At 39.4% G+C, this 18,521-nt stretch overlaps 1 protein-coding gene across 1 annotated transcript in view; it reads left to right on the top strand.

Annotated features, from left to right (window-relative positions):
* LOC128645054 (prostaglandin reductase 2) overlaps positions 1–18,521 on the top strand; it is a 184,889-nt gene that overhangs the window by 162,837 nt on the left and 3,531 nt on the right. The window contains exons 8-9 of the mRNA XM_053697804.1: positions 9,248–9,335; positions 10,289–10,328. Of these exons, the coding sequence (XP_053553779.1) occupies positions 9,248–9,335; positions 10,289–10,328 (128 nt within the window). The remainder of the gene's footprint in view (positions 1–9,247; positions 9,336–10,288; positions 10,329–18,521) is intronic.

The raw sequence follows: 18,521 nt of genomic DNA, 5'->3' as shown, positions 1-18,521 counted from the left end.
ATCCGCCTCACTAACCCTATAATAAATAGTATTAACCCCTAATCTGCCCTCCCTAACATCGCCGACACCTAACTTCAATTATTAACCCCTAATCTGCCGACCGGAGCTCACCGCTATTCTAATAAATGTATTAACCCCTAAAGCTAAGTCTAACCCTAACACTAACACCCCCCTAAGTTAAATATAATTTTAATCTAACGAAATTAATTAACTCTTATTAACCCCTTAAGGACCAGCGACGTACCCTGTATGTCGCTGGCCTTTTTTTGGGACTTGATTGTTTTATAGCGTGGTCTTGCCACCAGCGTTGAGACTGCTCTATTCCACAAAGCCTTCTGGAGGGAGGGCATTAATAGCGTGTTCTTGCTAGACTTGTGCTATTATGTCCTGAAAAAACCCTTAATGACCAGTGACATACAGGGTACATTGTGGTCATTAAGGGGTTAAATAAATTATTCCTATTTAAAGCTAAATAATTACCTGTAAAATAAATCCTAATATAGCTACAATATAAATTATAATTACATTGTAGCTATTTTAGGATTAATATTTATTTTACAGGCAACTTTGTAATTATTTTAACCAGGTACAATAGCTATTAAATAGTTAAGAACTATTTAATAGTTACCTAGTTAAAATAATTACAAAATTACCTGTAAAATAAATCCTAACCTAAGTTACAATTAAACCTAACACTATACTATCATTAAATTAATTAAATAAAATACCTACAATTACCTACAATTAAACCTAACACTACACTATCAATACATTAATTAAATACAATATCTACAAATAACTACAATGAAATAAACTAACTAAAGTACAAAAAATAAAAAAATATTTACAAACATAAGAAAAATATTACAACAATTTTAAACTAATTACACCTACTCTAAGCCCCCTAATAAAATAACAAAGCCCCCCAAAATAAAAAATGCCCTACCCTATTCTAAATTACTAAAGTTCAAAGCTCTTTTACCTTACCAGCCCTGAACAGGGCCCTTTGCGGGGCATGCCCCAAGAAGTTCAGCTCTTTTGCCTGTAAAAAAAACATACAATACCCCCTCCAACATTACAACCCACCACCCACATACCCCTAATCTAACCCAAACCCCCCTTAAATAAACCTAACACTAAGCCCCTGAAGATGTTCCTACCTTATCTTCACCATACCAGGTTCACCGATCCGTCCTGAAGAGCTCCTCCGATGTTCTGATCCAAGCCCAAGCGGGGGGCAGAAGAGGTCTTCCATCCGGTAGAAGTCTTCATCCAAGCGGGGCAGAAGAGGTCTTCCATCCGATTGAAGTCTTCATCCAAGCGGGGCAGAAGAGGTCTTCCATCCAATTGAAGTCTTCATCCAGGCGGCATCTTCTATCGACATCCATCTGGAGCGGAGCGGCAGCATCCTGAAGACCTCCGACGCGGAAACATCCATCCTGGCCGACGACTGAACGACGAATGACGGTTCCTTTAAATGACGTCATCCAAGATGGCGTCCCTCGAATTCCGATTGGCTGATAGGATTCTATCAGCCAATCGGAATTAAGGTAGGAATATTCTGATTGGCTGATGGAATCAGCCAATCAGAATCAAGTTCAATCCGATTGGCTGTTCCAATCAGCCAATAGAATGCGAGCTCAATCTGATTGGCTGATTGGATCAGCCAATCGGATTGAACTTGATTCTGATTGGCTGATTCCATCAGCCAATCAGAATATTCCTACCTTAATTCCGATTGGCTGATAGAATCCTATCAGCCAATCGGAATTCGAGGGACGCCATCTTGGATGACGTCATTTAAAGGAACCGTCATTCGTCGTTCAGTCGTCGGCCAGGATGGATGTTCCGCGTCGGAGGTCTTCAGGATGCTGCCGCTCCGCTCCAGATGGATGACGATAGAAGATGCCGCCTGGATGAAGACTTCAATCGGATGGAAGACCTCTTCTGCCCCGCTTGGATGAAGACTTCAATCGGATGGAAGACCTCTTCTGCCCCGCTTGGATGAAGATTTCTACCGGATCATGGACATCTTCAGCCCCCCGCTTGGGCTTGGATCAGGACATCGGAGGAGCTCTTCAGGACGGATCGGTGAACCTGGTATGGTGAAGATAAGGTAGGAAGATCTTCAGGGGCTTAGTGTTAGGTTTATTTAAGGGGGGTTTGGGTTAGATTAGGGGTATGTGGGTGGTGGGTTGTAGTGTTGGGGGGGGGTATTTTATGTTTTTTTTACAGGCAAAAGAGCTGAACTTCTTGGGGCATGCCCCGCAAAGGGCCCTGTTCACGGCTGGTAAGGTAAAAGAGCTTTGAACTTTAGTAATTTAGAATAGGGTAGGGCATTTTTTATTTTGGGGGGCTTTGTTATTTTATTAGGGGGCTTAGAGTAGGTGTAATTAGTTTAAAATTGTTGTAATATTTTTCTTATGTTTGTAAATATTTTTTTATTTTTTGTACTTTAGTTAGTTTATTTCATTGTAGTTATTTGTAGATATTGTATTTAATTAATGTATTGATAGTGTAGTGTTAGGTTTAATTGTAGGTAATTGTAGGTATTTTATTTAATTAATTTAATGATAGTATAGTGTTAGGTTTAATTGTAACTTAGGTTAGGATTTATTTTACAGGTAATTTTGTAATTATTTTAACTAGGTAACTATTAAATAGTTCTTAACTATTTAATAGCTATTGTACCTGGTTAAAATAATTGCAAAGTTGCCTGTAAAATAAATATTAATCCTAAAATAGCTACAATGTAATTATAATTTATATTGTAGCTATATTAGGATTTATTTTACAGGTAAGTATTTAGCTTTAAATAGGAATAATTTATTTAATAAGAGTTAATTAATTTCGTTAGATTAAAATTATATTTAATTTAGGGGGGTGTTAGTGTTAGGGTTAGACTTAGCTTTAGGGGTTAATACATTTATTAGAATAGCGGTGAGCTCCGGTCGGCAGATTAGGGGTTAATAATTGAAGTTAGGTGTCGGCGATGTTAGGGAGGGCAGATTAGGGGTTAATACTATTTATTATAGGGTTAGTGAGGCGGATTAGGGGTTAATAACTTTATTATAATAGCGGTGCGGTCCGCTCTGCAGATTAGGGGTTAATAAGTGTAGGCAGGTGGAGGCGACGTTGTGGGGAGCAGATTAGGGGTTAATAAATATAATATAGGGGTCGGCTGTGTTAGGGGCAGCAGATTAGGGGTACATAGGGATAATGTAAGTAGCAGCGGTTTACGGAGCGGCAGATTAGGGGTTAAAAATAATATGCAGGGGTCAGCGATAGCGGGGGCGGCAGATTAGGGGTTAATAAGTGTAAGGTTAGGGGTGTTTAGACTCGGGGTACATGTTAGAGTGATAGGTGCAGACTTAGGAAGTGTTTACGCATAGCAAACAATGGGGCTGCGTTAGGAGCTGAACGCGGCTTTTTTGCAGGTGTTAGGTTTTTTTTCAGCTCAAACAGCCCCATTGTTTCCTATGGGGTAATCGTGCACGAGCACGTTTTTGAGGCTGGCCGCGTCCGTAAGCAACTCTGGTATCGAGAGTTGAAGCTGCGTTAAATATGCTCTACGCTCCTTTTTTGGAGCCTAACGCAGCCTTTATGTGGACTCTCAATACCAGAGTTATTTTTATGGTGCGGCCAGAAAAAAGCCGGCGTTAGCTACGCGGGTCGTTACCGACAAAACTCTAAATCTAGCCGTTAGTGTGTGTAGTATAGATTCTGTATCGACAAAACATACAAATTAGAGGTACTTTATTTGATAAATTACATTTAACTTATTATTCTATATAGAAATTCAATATAGACTGAATGTGCGAATAGTATGACCTTATTGCTATTTACATGTATTTTTTCGTACGCTTTATCATTTCTGTGTTGACAGTACTTACTAGTTACATGTAGCTTGTTTTAGGTACTTATTGTACACTGTATAGATTCTGTATAAACAGAATGTCCTAATTGCATGTACCATGTTGCTGTTTAGATGTATTGTTTTGTACACTTTATCATTTCTTTGTTGACAGAATTTACTAATTACATCTTATTTGCTAATACATGTACCTTATTTGCTAATTGCATAAAGGCTATGTCATGTCTTCTACATTAATCTACCTATACAGCATCTGGTTTGTTAAGGATTATGTCCTGTTGTCTCCCACGCTGCAGCTCCGGCCGCAAGCCGCACTAGGAAGGTTGATTTTTGTTTTCATCCCAAGATGCTGTACAAATGGTGCTTTTTCCGCCTATTCTATGTTTAATACTTTCAGTGCATCATACAAGTTGCTGTAATGGTTAACAAAAAATAACTCATAAATTGCCTGGAACATATGCATTATCCAATCATGATCCCTCCATGTAACACCGGGAAATGGCATGGGTGGCCGACACGAACCTCTGCTGTGTGTCTGTTCTTGGAAGTATGCTCTCAGCCATCTTGGCGTCCTCCTGTATGTCGCTGTCATATTCAATTTCAACAGTTGTTTGTATCGTAATGTTTGCGCACATCTTGTGCGATAGCCAGTTGTATGGAGCTTCTTTCCATCAGGGAATACATAACCCACTCAAATTTTACATATTGTATATTGAGGATAGATGGTGTTTCCTTGATGTTTGCGGCAGCCATTTTTAGTGATGACTTTCTTTACCGGTTTTTGCAGTGTGCAGTATACTTTTTTGCTAAATACAATTTAGTCGCTTTAGTTCGAAGTATAAAAAGATTATACTTATATCGGTACAGAGGTGATGACTCGTCCAATGTAGATAAAAACCCTTGATTGCTCGAGGGGGGGTGGCGCTGTCGCTCTAGGCCTTCCTTGTCCGATGCCGTGCTCAAACTTAAAAAATAAAGTGCAATCTTCAAGAATTTAAAGTACTGCTAGGCTGTATAGCCATATAGATAATTCATTATGTTGTTGCTCTGTAGGATCCCTCTTTTAATCTGCGGATTTTGAGTGTTCAGTAGGAGCTCAGGGAAAGTGCGACCATACAAGTTTGCTGTTCGGACAGGCTCCCGAAACATAGAGATTTATCATCTAAAACAAAGAGGTCTCTCTTTCTGTAACTGTCTCCCTTTTTCTAGCTAGGAAATCTGTGTCTCAAAAGATCTATCACAAGATTTGAAAGATATTCTTCAAATGGTGTTCTTCCAGTGGGCTTTCTTGGCATCCTTTAAGATTCCTAGAATTCTTTAGTTTCTTCAAGATGGTCTTGACAAAGGAATGTCTGCTAGCTTCTTATTATTTGTTTTCTTATCAAAAAAAGTTAGCCAAGCTTCTGGATGTTCTAACTTTGGTCCAGGCGTTGGTGAGGATTTAGCCAATTGTGAGGCCTATCTCTCCACTTTGGAATTTAAATTTGGGAAAGTCCCTTTCTTCTAGTTATTTCTGAGCTAGAAGAGTCTCTGAATTATCTGCCTTATCTTGTAAATCTTCCCTTTCACTTTTTCATAAAGATATGCAGTATGTTTTTATTTCCTTAGATAAGTTTCCTTTCTTTGTGTCCGGATCCTTATAACTTTAAGGAAAGGCTTCTGCTCAGCTTGATTTTGTTAGAGCATTGAGTTTTTTCTAGCTACTAAGTTTCAGACAAAGTCCAGGGGCGAGATTACATATACGGCGCAGGCTTCAGAACAAATGCTGAAACCTGCGACGCCTGTAAATTCACCTTGCACATCGGGGGAATCCAATAAACCTTGTCGGCAGTTCATAAACTACCTTAAGTAAGATAAACTAGCTATGTCCAGAATTGTGCGGAAATAAAGATTTCTGGAGTCGCCAGTGACTTACGGCAGTTTAGAAACTGATGTCGCCTAAGAATATTAAAAAAAAGTTAAATCGCCCGTAAAAGTCTAACCCACCTCCCAAAAATAAACCTGACACGTCAAAACCCCTGTATCCGCAATCCCCCCACATCCCAACTAATACTGAAAGTATTAAGCCCTAAACCGCCAAACCCCAACATCACAATAAACCAAATTATTCTATTAACCCCTAAACCACCAACCCCCCACATCGCAATAAACCAAATGAATCTATTAACTCCTAAAATGCCAAACCCCAATAACGCAAATAACTAATTTAATTACTAAGCCCCATAACCTAACACCCCCTAAATTAACCCCAGTTACATCAAATAAAAAAATACTAATTTACAATTAAATTAAAAAACCTAACATTACTTAAAAAAAACAATCTAAGATTAAATTAATCTAAAATTACAAAAAATAAAAGTCTAACATTACGGGAAATAATAAACCAAATTATCAAAAATAAAAAAAGTAAACCTAATCCCTATGATTATTATGGTTTATGGTTATGGTTTATTATTTTCTGTTATGTTAGACTTTTTTATTTTTTGTAATTTTAGAATAATATAATTTAGTCTTATTTTTTTTTTTAACTAATGTTAGGTATTTTATTTAAATTGTAACTTAGTATTTTTTTATTTTATGTAATTGGGGTTAATAGAATTAAGGGATATAGTGACCAGCGCCAATAGATATAAATACTCAAACTCCAACTAGAAGATAGGACCCCCTCTAAAAACCAGTGGATAACTAAAAATGTACTAGGGAGCGCTCAAAACAAGAGCTAAAGGGTATAATAAAGTGAAACCAGTGTAAAATTGTATATTTTAACTCTAAATTCAAAAGTTAGAAATGCTAGAAAAAACCTATATCACACAAGCGCAGAAGATTAACCACAAAAGTGGACATAGGAATGATCCACAATAATGAATATGTAGGAAAAATTTATAACAATAAATAAATGTGACCATAAAGATGGTAATATTAATTGCCAAAAAAGATGCCGGTTACAAAAAACAGGAACTATACATCATAGCTGAAATATAAAAGAATTTTAATTACACAAACAGTAGTAAATAGGTCGACCTATTACAAAGTAAATAACACTGAAATAAATGCTCAAAATTCACAAAATTCACAAATATTCACAAAACAGTAGTTAAAAACAAATTGTAGAGTACAGAAGTTCTATATGTCCCTATAGGAAGTGGCTTTGTATTACACCCTTAAAACTATAATGTTCGTATCAGAGCCGTATTTCAAAGTGACAGTCTACTTTCGCTGTCTTGTATATTTAATCCACCGGTGTTTATATGCGGAAGTGTAGAAAGTTGTGAGGAGCCATCCAAGTGGTAATTGTAGGTAACGCTGTGCTCCTACGGACAGAGAGTCCTCTTAGTGTGTTATCAGGATACAAATAACAAAACGTATATCCGTACTCACATGTCAGAAAACAGGAGCAGGCTTCCAGTATGCAAAATCACCGATCCTGCCGTGGACCACCCACTGAGAATACGGGTTAGAAATTTGGGCAAGGGTGCTAAGCTGTATAAGTGTATAGATTGCGGCTGAAAACCCGGTGATACAGTGCAGTTTCTTTTACAGGTTTAGAATTGATCCAGCAAAACTAAACTTCCAAGACCTTTTTAAAGGGCCAGTACTGCAGTTCTCACCATCAAATGGTTTATTTTCACCGAAGTTTGAAGTTTGAGAAAGAAACTTCGGTTTTGAAACGCGTTGCTCTTTAACCTTGCTCCAGCACGGGAGCCTTTTATTATTCTGGCAAAATAAACCATTCTCCAGTTTTCCGATTTGATGTTTTTGCTTCCTCAGAAGCAGCTTTTGGCAGAAAACCCTTCAGGCCGCAGTGTCCGGCAAATAGGAAATGCCTTATTTTGCACCATAAATTATGGATTCCTATGAACTCTCATCATTATACAAAAGAAAACAAAATTTATGCTTACATGATCATTTATTTTTCTTTCGTAATGATCATATTTTAAATTTTTTAGGCAACAGTTCTTATTTGCACCTCTGTAGACCCTGCTTTTAGCTTTCCTACCTATCTGTTTAGTTTTCTCTGCTCGGGCTCTACGTTAAACTGAGGAGAGATGGGAGGTGGGTATTAAAGCTCTTGTATGGGTTCTTCGCCTCCTCCTAGTAGCTGGAATTATATCCCACATGTTATGGATCCCTATGGACTATAATCATCCTGAAAGAAAATCATTTACTAAAGGGATACTGAACCCAATTTTTTCTTTCAGATAGAGCATGCAATTTTAAGCAACTTTCTAATTTTACTCCTATTATCAAATTTTCTTTGTTCTCTTGCTATCTTTATTTGGAAAAAGAAAAACCAGAACCCTGGACAGAACTTGTTTATTGATGGATTAATTTATCCACCAATCGGCAAGAACAACCCAGGTTGTTCACCAAAAATGGCCCGGCATCTAAACTTACATTTTTGCTTTTCAAATAAAGATACCAAGAGAATGAAGAACATTTTCTAATAGGAGTAAATTAGAAAGTTGCATTTTAAAATTGCATGCTCTATCTGAATCACAAAATAAAAAATTTGGGTTCAGTGTCCCTTTAAGTAAGCATAAATTATTATTTTTTTCTTCAGTGTTGTAATAAGTAATTGAAAAAAATTTTGACAAGCAAAATGATAAAATAGTTAATTGAACTCAAATCACTTTCAACTTCAGTGACGGTAAATGCTATTCTGACACAACTAGATAGAAATAAGCATAAATTGAGCCCTATACACCTTTACATAAGAGATGATGTTATTGGCCCCCTGCGCATATGCCCAGTCAACACATATGCAGGGAACGAGCAGGACTTGTAAGTATGAAGTTTTACCAATATGTAGAAATGTTTGCTTTGGTGTGTTTTTATACTTTAATACTAATTTGCACCCAAAAAGATACTTTGCTAAACAAATGTGAAGATATGTTTTTATTCTAATATGCCCCTTTAAATGCATATTTAAAGTTGTGCTCTTGTGCCACTCCAGATGTTGACACATTTAGTGAGCTACATCAAGTAGGCCTACATGTGTATGATCCAGTTACTTTTAGTATCATATGGAATAGAGAGTGTTATAGGAATACAACATTGATCACTTGTTTAGCCCTTTTGAAGATGCTAAACACATTTTTATTAACAAAATATAGCATTTTACCTTTATTCTACAATGTCCCTTTAATGTTCAAGAATACCTTCAGCATTTTAATGGTGGTGATGAATTTTAATAATTTCCATTTGTTAACCTTTGACCAACAAGCTTGATGTATTTAATAGGCTGTTACCATGGTCATAATAAATACTGAACTAAGGTAACATTTGAATAGTTGGTGCCTTTTGACAACAGAAACACCTATATGTTTCTGCATAAATACCAAAGCCCTATTCTGTCTTTTTCCACCTTTTCAGGGACAGATTTCTGGTGCTCAACTACTCAGACCAGCATGAATCAGGAATTCTCCAGCTCAGCCAGTGGATGAGGGAAGGCAAACTGAAGGTAACAATCCCTTGTGGTCTAAATGTACTAATAGTGAGTGAGATATTGGGGTAGATTTATTAAATGTCGAGCAGATGAATCATGTCCGCTCAACATTGCTAAATGCGGATAGCATACGCTGTTGGCATTTATCATTGCACAAGCATTTCTAGTGAAATGCTTGTACAATGCCGCCTCCTGCTCACTGGAGGCCAATCGGCCGCTAGCAGGGGCTGTCAATCATCCCGAACGGATCGGGATGAATTAAATCAGTCACCTTTTAGGTGACCAAGAGGTTAAGGAGCTGCGGTCCTACGGCCGCTGCTTCTTCCGTTTAAGGCGTGTCTGAAACGATGGACCTTTCGAAGCAGCATCTGCTTGTGAGCAAGCTTAAATTGCATTATAGTCATTTTTTCTTCCTTTTATCTAAAATAGGGAAAAAATGCTCAGTTTATATGTTAGAAAACTCAATCTTCTTTTGTTGCATAAAAAGCTAAAGTATAGTTCAAATCCCACTTTTTAGTTGTGCACCTTGTACACAAATGAAAATTACCCTGCATGTTTTACTTTAACTTTTGTGTTCTGAATGGCCCAGTTTCCAGAGTGAAAACAAGGACCTCTAAACCTGCCCCTGGTCCACCCATGGAACACTTGTTACCCCACCCAACCCATCATGACGGAATAGCCACAACTCTGCTCATGGGTGTCCCTGACTCAGTCTAAGCCTCAGATGCAATAATCTAGTGATAAATGGCTCATCAAATGTCTGTTTATGTATGGTTTGGAACCCTTAAGTACCAGAAATGAATAAAGTATAATTCACTAATATATTTACTGTAAATATTATATATATATATATACACACATATATCACTGAATATATTTCATAGCACGTATCTCAATGTTCAGCATGCCATATATATAGCTTTCCTTAAATATTCTATCTGCAGTAACTTGGCTTCTTTCATTGACAGGTTCGGGAGACTGTTGTTCATGGAATAGAAAATACAACAGGTAAGTGGTAGCAGCTCTGTATGAAACATTGAGTTTTTTTTGTCAGGAAAGAAACATACTTTGTAAGATGCCCAGGGCCTGCTGATGAAAAGCATCTCACAGCATGATGTTCCCACCATACACTTTATTATAGAGATAGTGTTTGTTGAGTAATCGCTTATTTCTTGCCCCCCCCCCATACAGACCAGGTTTATACAGAACTCTTAGCCACTGATCCCCGTAGCTCCTTCAAAGTGACTGACAGCATCTTTTTGTCTTCCCTCACAACTTAGTCTCCTCCTTACTTAGTCGCTGAGCGTTTGACCGGACAATAAAGTCATAACTAAACTTTCATGAATCAGATAGTGAATGTAATTTTACTTCTATTATCTAATTTGTTTTTTTTCTTTTTGTATCATTTGTTGAAGAGAATATCTAGGTAGGGTCAGGAGCAGCAATGCACTACTGGAAGCTACCTGGTGATTGGTGGCTGCACATATATGCCTCCTGTTATTGGCTCACATTGTGTTCATCTAACTCCCAGTAGTGCATTGCTGCTCCTTCAAAAAAGGATAATAAAGATAATAAAGTAAATACGATAACAGAAGTAAATTAGAAAGTTTTTTTTAAAATGATATGTTCTATTTTGAATCAATAAAGGAAAAAATTGGGTTTCATATCCCTTTAATGTTTCACAGCTAGAGGTCAATTGGTCAACGTTGCCTTATCTGAGGGGCAAAGCAGAGAGGCAATATTTTTGCAAACTGCATATTTTTTAGTTTTCAAAAAAGCTTTATTGGCGAAATAAGAAAAATACAGAGCATTATTATGAGTACAATACAATGTCAGTTGTACATAATTTGCAAACATCTGTACTATTAAGGTTTGCTTGTATAATTTCGCAGATAGGAATTAGATCAATTCAAACAGTATAAGAAAAAAAAAAAACCTAGTCAGGTACTGCAGAAATGTGTACCGACTACATTACTCAAATATCAACTGCAACTGTTTAGTGATACCAGTTAAAATAACAGCAAAAACATAAGAAGAAAATAAAAATATAAATCCTCGGGTACAGATCATACGGTATTTATAGCTTTTAGCAGCTTACACTCCTTACACAGCTGCTTATAATACTGCACTCGATTTAAAGATAATGCTTTAGGAAGGAAGAAGTAGTAGGATAGGGCTACAGGGCAAAAAGAGAGGAGGGTAAGAAGGAGGGGGGGTGAAGGAAGAAGAAAAAAAAAAAAAAAAAAAAAAAAAAGGGGGGGGGGGTTGGGAGGAAATGAACCTCTCTCACGTTATTAACTCACAGTCCTCGTCCCTCCCAGGTCAGCAGCATCATCTCGTGTATGTCAAGTTTTCCAATTTTAAGGTAATGATATCTTTCAAGTCTCAGCAGGTCTGCTACTTTAGTTTTCCACTCCTGAACACTCGGGGTGGCCTGTTTTTTCCAGTAAACGGGAATCAGGCTTTTTGCTCCATTGAGCATCACCAGGAAGAGCCTGGATTTGTCTTCCCTTGTGATCTTAGGTAACTGATGGTATAATAAGTAACTTGGATTAGGAGGGATGATCACCTCGAGAACCCTACTCATTTCAGCCATTATATCATTCCAGTAAGGTGTTAGTAGGGGACAGGTCCACCAAATATGCAATAGGGTGCCATTTTCTCCGCACCCTCTCCAGCATCCCCCATTTGAGTGAGGGTATATGTGTTTTAACCTTTGGGGGGTCAAGTACCACCTGCTCAGCAATTTATATTGTGTTTCCTGAATTCTAGCCGAGATTGATGCTCTCTTTGTCTTGTCAAATATCTTGTTCCACTCTTTGGGTCCAATTTCTAGGCCCAGCTCATTTTGCCATGTCTGTGTGTAACCCGGAAGACAGTCATCCCCGCCTAGCTGTAACATTCTATAAATCTGAGATATCAAATGAGATGGAGGCGCGGACATTGTGCACAAGGTTTCAAAATGTGTTCTGCGTCTAGTCAAGTCCGGTTTGGCTTTATGAGTGTCAAGGTAGTGCCGTGTCTGTGTCACTGTGAACCATGAGGCAAAAGCCCCCCTGTTCCACTCAACTAATGCCGCTTGTGATTTCAATTTACCTTGACAGAGTATATTATACATTGCTGAGTCACCAAGGCTGTAGGTCTTGTTCGGGAAATTGAGCCTTGATAGAAATTCCATATCAGGATTTTCTCTGATTGATGTGATTGGTGAGGATTGCGTCGATACGTAGGTGGCTGTTTTAATCAGTTTATCCCAAATCGAGAACACTTCCTCGATCATTGGGTAGAGTTTGACCTCTAGAGGTCTGTCTTTAGAGGGGGTCCACGCGAGAGCTCCCACGTTGCCCCTCTTCAGCAGCACGCCATCGACCTGAACCCAGGCCTTTTGGGCCGAGTTATGACACCATTCCACTAATCGTTGAAGAGATATTGCCGTATGATACGTTCTCAGGTCTGGAATACCTAGTCCGCCTCTATTCCGAGGGAGGAAGGTAGTTTTCCTATTGATTCTAGGCTTTAGATCTCTCCAAATATAGGACTCAAGAGCAGACTGTATTTGATGAATGATGTGCGAGGCCGCAGATAGTGGGATGGTCTGCATGACATATAGCACGCGTGGCAACACATTCATTTTAACCACTCCGATGCGGCCCATCCAAGAGATGGTTTTATTTCTCCAAGACGATAGATCTTTAAGGATCTCGTCTCTTATGCCCTTGTAGTTCATGTCTACAGTCTCTTTTATGCATGGGGTTAAGTGAATACCCAGATATTTTAGTTTGCCATGTGCTATTTTTATTGGACATGTACCTTCCAAAATTTGAAAGTCGATGTGGGGAATCGAGATATTCATAATCTCTGACTTGGAAGGGTTTAGAAGAAAGTTCGATACTGTGCCAAAGAGTTTGAACTCCTCTAGGGCCACCGTCAGGGACCCCTTCACATCCGATATCATAAGTAAGACGTCGTCTGCGTACATGGCAAGCTTATGTTCGTCACTTCCTACAAGGACACCATGTATTTCTGGGTTTGTCCGGATCCTGCTCGCCAAGACTTCAATTGTCAATGCGAACAAGAGCGGAGACAGGGGACATCCCTGCCTGGTCCCGTTACGAATCGTAAAGGCGTCAGAGAGTACTCCATTCACCCTAACTCTAGCGTTCGGCGCCGAGTACAGGGACATGATCTGATTTATAAATTTAGAGCCCAGCCCAAATTTCTCCAGAGTGTGTCGCATAAACTTCCAACTGACCCGGTCAAACGCTTTTTCTGCGTCTGTGGAGACCCTGGCCAGAGGGGTTCCAGTGTTGTGGGCATGCGTTATAATCTGGAGGACTTTTAGGGTATTATCCCTTGCCTCTCGTTTCGGAATAAATCCCACTTGATCAGTAGAGATCAGTTGTGGTAAGTATTTGTTTATGCGGTTAGCTATAACTTTCACCAGAATCTTGATATCTGAGTTTAGTAGCGATATCGGACGATAGTTCTCTGGTCTATTGTCTGGTTTGTTGGGCTTAGGGATTACTGTGATATGTGCTTCGAGCATCGTATGAGGCAGGATCGGAGAGTCAGATAGCCGGTTAAAGAGAATCAACATTTCTGGTGCCAAAATGTCACAGAATGTTTTATAGTATTTAGCTCCAAATCCATCCGGACCTGGACTTTTCCCTGTTGCTAGATCCTTAATGGCTTGTTTAATTTCTAATAGTGTGAATGGAGACTCCAGCGCCTCGGAATCTTGGTCGGAGAGCCTGGGGACCTCCACTCTTTCTAGGTATTCCAATATCTGTTGCGTTTCTCGTGCTCGTGGGGGGGGGCTCATCTCCTACTTCATTTACTCTCTGTATGTTATAGAGGTTCTCATAGTAAGATCCGAAGATCTCAGCAATTGATTTACCGTCTTCTCTCTGACCCCCATCTGGATGAGTCATGCTATATACATAATGTTTGGTTTTTTTCCTAGCTATTGCTCTGGCTAGTAGACGTCCAGCTTTATCTCCTTGTTCGTAAAATTGTTGCCTTAAGATTAAGGCAGCTTTTTGATAGTCTACTTGAAGGAACTTCATGAGTTCCGATCTCGCTTGAGTCAATCTCTCGGCTAGTGTAATATCTGCTGGTATTCTTTTATGTGCTTGCTCCGCCGATTCTACATCAGCGAGCAACTTGCGATATTTCTCTCTCCTTCCCCTTATTATTCCAGCCTTTCGCTTGAGAAAGAGGCCTCTGATTGTACATTTATGAGCTTCCCAGATCACTGAGGCCTGGGAATCCGAGTCTTTGTGTATTTGGATATATTCTATTAGTGCCCTTTCTATTTCCAGTTTGAATACTGGATCCTCCAGGAGGAGGTCATCCATCTTCCAGATGTATGGGGTGGCTGGTACATTGGACCACAATACGGTGCATGTGACCGGAGCATGGTCTGACCATGTAATGGGGAGTATATTGCTGTTCGTGGAGAGTGTAAGTCCGATCGTGTCTGTAAGCCAGTAATCGATTCTGGAGTATTTTCTATGCGGGTGAGAGTAAAATGTGTAATTCTTAGATGTAGGGTGGTGCAACCGCCAAACATCATATAGTGCTGAGTCCCTGAGGGTGGTTAGTATGCGTTTAAGAGATTTATGAGGGACGCTGGAGAGGCCGTCGGAGGTATCTAGGGCTGGGTCCAAGGAGGCATTTAGATCACCACCCAAGAATAGAATACCGGATTGGATCTCGTGTATTTTGTGAATTACTTTCTGAAGGAAGACCTGCTGAGATTGATTAGGGGAATAAACATTGACTAATGTTATAGGTCTATTGTATAGTGAACCTGTGAGGATCAGATATCTACCCTCTGGGTCCCTATATATTTCTGCAAGTTTGAATGGTAAGTCTGCACTGAATAAGACACCTACCCCATTTTTTTTCTGGGGACCTGAGGCGAAGAAGGCCAAAGGGTACTGACGACTATACCAGCGGGGTTCATGGCCTATAGCAAAGTGTGTTTCTTGAAGGTAAACGATGTTACCTCCCTGTCTATGTAAGTCTCTCATCACCATAGATCTCTTAGCTGGGCTATTCAGGCCTTTTGCATTTATCGAAATTAATTCTATGGGACGGGATACAATTCCCAGGCGTGGGTTCGTCATGCTTACCTTATTATTTTGGGAGAAAAAAAAAAAAAAAAAAAAAAAAAGGGGGTAGAGGAGAATAGACTAAAGTTAGGAAAACCAAGAAATACTTACAAGGGATAGGGAAGAGTAAGTCACGTCACAATGAGGGAAGCTTAAATGTGAAGCACTCTGTATAACAGAGTCTTTGTTATAGAAAGAAACTGTAACTGGTATTATGCAGAAACTAATCCGCCTAGAAAGGGACGGATAATACTAATAAACAACAAAAGCAGGGGTAGTGTTCCCCGCCTACTTACGCTATATATATTTAACATTGAAAAAATAAACAACAGTAATAAGTGCATAGAAAAAGGTGCATTTTTCCCGACCTACCCTCCGTATGTTTCTGGGAGGGCTCCTGTGATGAACCTCTTTCCAAATTCCAGGGGGAAACCTAATATGAGGGTGTTAGTCTATGTGATGCGAGGGTCCTTGTCCCTTATGATACTTGATAAATTTAGTAATTGCTTTCAGGTGTTTTATGTACCTGTGGTAAACAGGATTGTTATCAACCACTTATATGCTTCTTGGGTGTTTTCTGCCTCAAGTGGGTAAGGGAAGACCTCTATAAAGATCAAAACTAAGTTTTCTAGGGAGAGGAAGGCCTAACGGTTATATATCCTCTGTTCGGTCCCAATTTGTCCTATGGGTTTAACAGCATTATTTATTCTAAAACATTCTCTTCTTATATACTAGTCTATAATTCTAGGGATCGGCTGTATAATATTTTCCTGTATCCCACAGATCTTGGTTATTATTAAATCAAGCATAACTATTGCTCTACTTATTTAGGGAGGGGCGTAGAGTAAGGGCTTCTGGAATTTACTCCAGAAGATTAGGGCTGCTGGACCGGAAACTCATGTCTCAGGGTTTTTATCTCAACAATGTTCCCTCTATTTGCCTCAAACTAGCTAGGGTACCTCCATTGGACTGTGAGTAACAAACCATTTGGGCCAGATGAGCCATGATTCAGTAAGATCTTATTAATGCCCCTGGGTATTGTGATGGTAACTATAGGGTCAGGTTCTGGTCTAGGTAATAACATATAAGTAGCCACATATGTATAGACACAATTGAACATCATTAGTGTTATAATTATAGACAAACATCTGGTTTTGCTACTAACATTATTCTACGGGATGCGATAACTCTAGGGATCCTCTGTATACTATATCCCTTTATCCCATAGTTCTTGGTTATTATTAATACAAGCATAACTATAACTCTACTTATTTAGTAAGGGGCTTAGATTAAGGGCTTCTGGAATCTGCTTCAGGAGAATGGTACTGCGGGGCTAGAGACTTATGTCTCAGAGTTTTTATCTTAACAGTGTTCCCTCTATTTGCCTCATCCTAGATAGGGTATTCTCCTCAGACTGAGTGTAATAAGCTAGCTTAGTCAGATGAGTCATAATTCAATCAGAACCTAGCGACATATAGGGATATCATGGTGACAGTTACAGAAACAAGTTCTAGTCCGTAAAGTAATAACATATAAGTAATCAAACATGTGCACACACAACTGAACATCATTAGTACTGTGAATTATATACATGCATCAGGTATTGCTACTAATGTTATACTATGGATTGATCATAGGGATTACCATCAGTTAAGAATTGTAACAATTTAAAACACTAATAGGTTATAACTTATCTGAGGTGGTTCTCAGTGTCCAGGAGGTTAAAGCCCAGTTTCAGGGCTACTGCTAGGGAGGGTAGGTCATATTGTCCAAGTAGTGAAAGACAAAAGGAAAAAAGAAATGTTCCTTATGTTCAGTCTGGGAGATGTTGCAGGCCGCTAGGTTCCCCTTCTGCTGGGCCCTCCGGGGCTGCAGGGGCCTTTACAGGAAGTCTTATATTAAGGCCAAGAGCCTGATTGAAGGACGGGAGATCTGATGGTGTCTTGAGGACATGTGTGACATTATTTTTAGTGACCATGAGGCTGGTAGGAAAACCCCATCTATATGGGATTCTATTGGCTTTTAAGGCAGAGGTGACAAACCTGAGGTCCCTCCTCTTTTGGAGAGTAGCTGGACTCAGGTCTGAGTATACTTGCAGTTCAACACCTCTAAATTCTATCTGTTGCTTGTTTCTAGCTAATCGAAGCACTTCTTCTTTTTCTTTAAAGGATAGTAGCTTTAAAATGATGTCTCTAGGTGGAGCCCGTCCTGGAGGTTTAGGGCGCAGCGCCCTGTGTGCCCTTTCAATCTGGATCTCAGGACCCATAATTTCATTTCTGAGATACTTGACAAAATCTTGAATATATTCCTGTATAGCAGGGGGTTCGATTGACTCTGGAACTCCTCGCAGTCTGAGGTTGTTCCTCCTACTGCGGTTCTCGAGGTCCTCAATTCTGTCTAGCAGTGTATGTACTGTGCTCTCTTGCGCCTGCAGAAAGCTAGCTTGGTGCTGGAGATCAGAGCTGAGTACTTCATGCTTTTCTTCTACCTGGGATACCCTGCGGTCTACAGCTGAAATATCTTGTTTAAGTTCGTGAAACATAGATTTAAAATCTTTCATGGCCTCTTTTATATCTGCTTTGGATGAGAGAAGCTTTATATCTTCTTTGGTCACACAGTTTTGGTGGGTGTGCATTGTGTCAGTATTATGAATCTGTGCAGCTACTCTTTTCTGTTGTGTCTCAGGCTTCTCCAGAGGAGCTGTAGAGTCATTTGCAATTAAAAAATTGTCCATCACTGTGATTTGAGAATTCTTAGGGAGTCTAGCCTGTCTTTTGCTGGTCATTACATATACACCACCAGCCCAAAATGTATGACCTGAAAGCAGTGTAACAGTGTAACAGGCCAAATGACAAGAGTTTAATAGGAATTATGTCTCTGTAAGGTAGTGGTGGCAACGTACATGCAGCCGTTATTATACTATAAGAGGTTAGATTTATCTTGAGGAAACTGAGGCACTGAAATTATAGTAGCAGTCTAATGAATTTCCTTTGCATGCAGTGTTTGCGGTCCATGTAGTTGTAGCCGTGGATATTCCACTGATCTCACATAAGAAGCCTCACATGCAGAACCCACTAGGAGGTCC

This window comes from Bombina bombina, chromosome 1 (genome assembly GCF_027579735.1).
Source record: "Bombina bombina isolate aBomBom1 chromosome 1, aBomBom1.pri, whole genome shotgun sequence".
In the NCBI taxonomy this organism is placed as follows: domain Eukaryota; kingdom Metazoa; phylum Chordata; class Amphibia; order Anura; family Bombinatoridae; genus Bombina; species Bombina bombina.
This window is presented reverse-complemented; position numbering and strand designations above follow the sequence as displayed.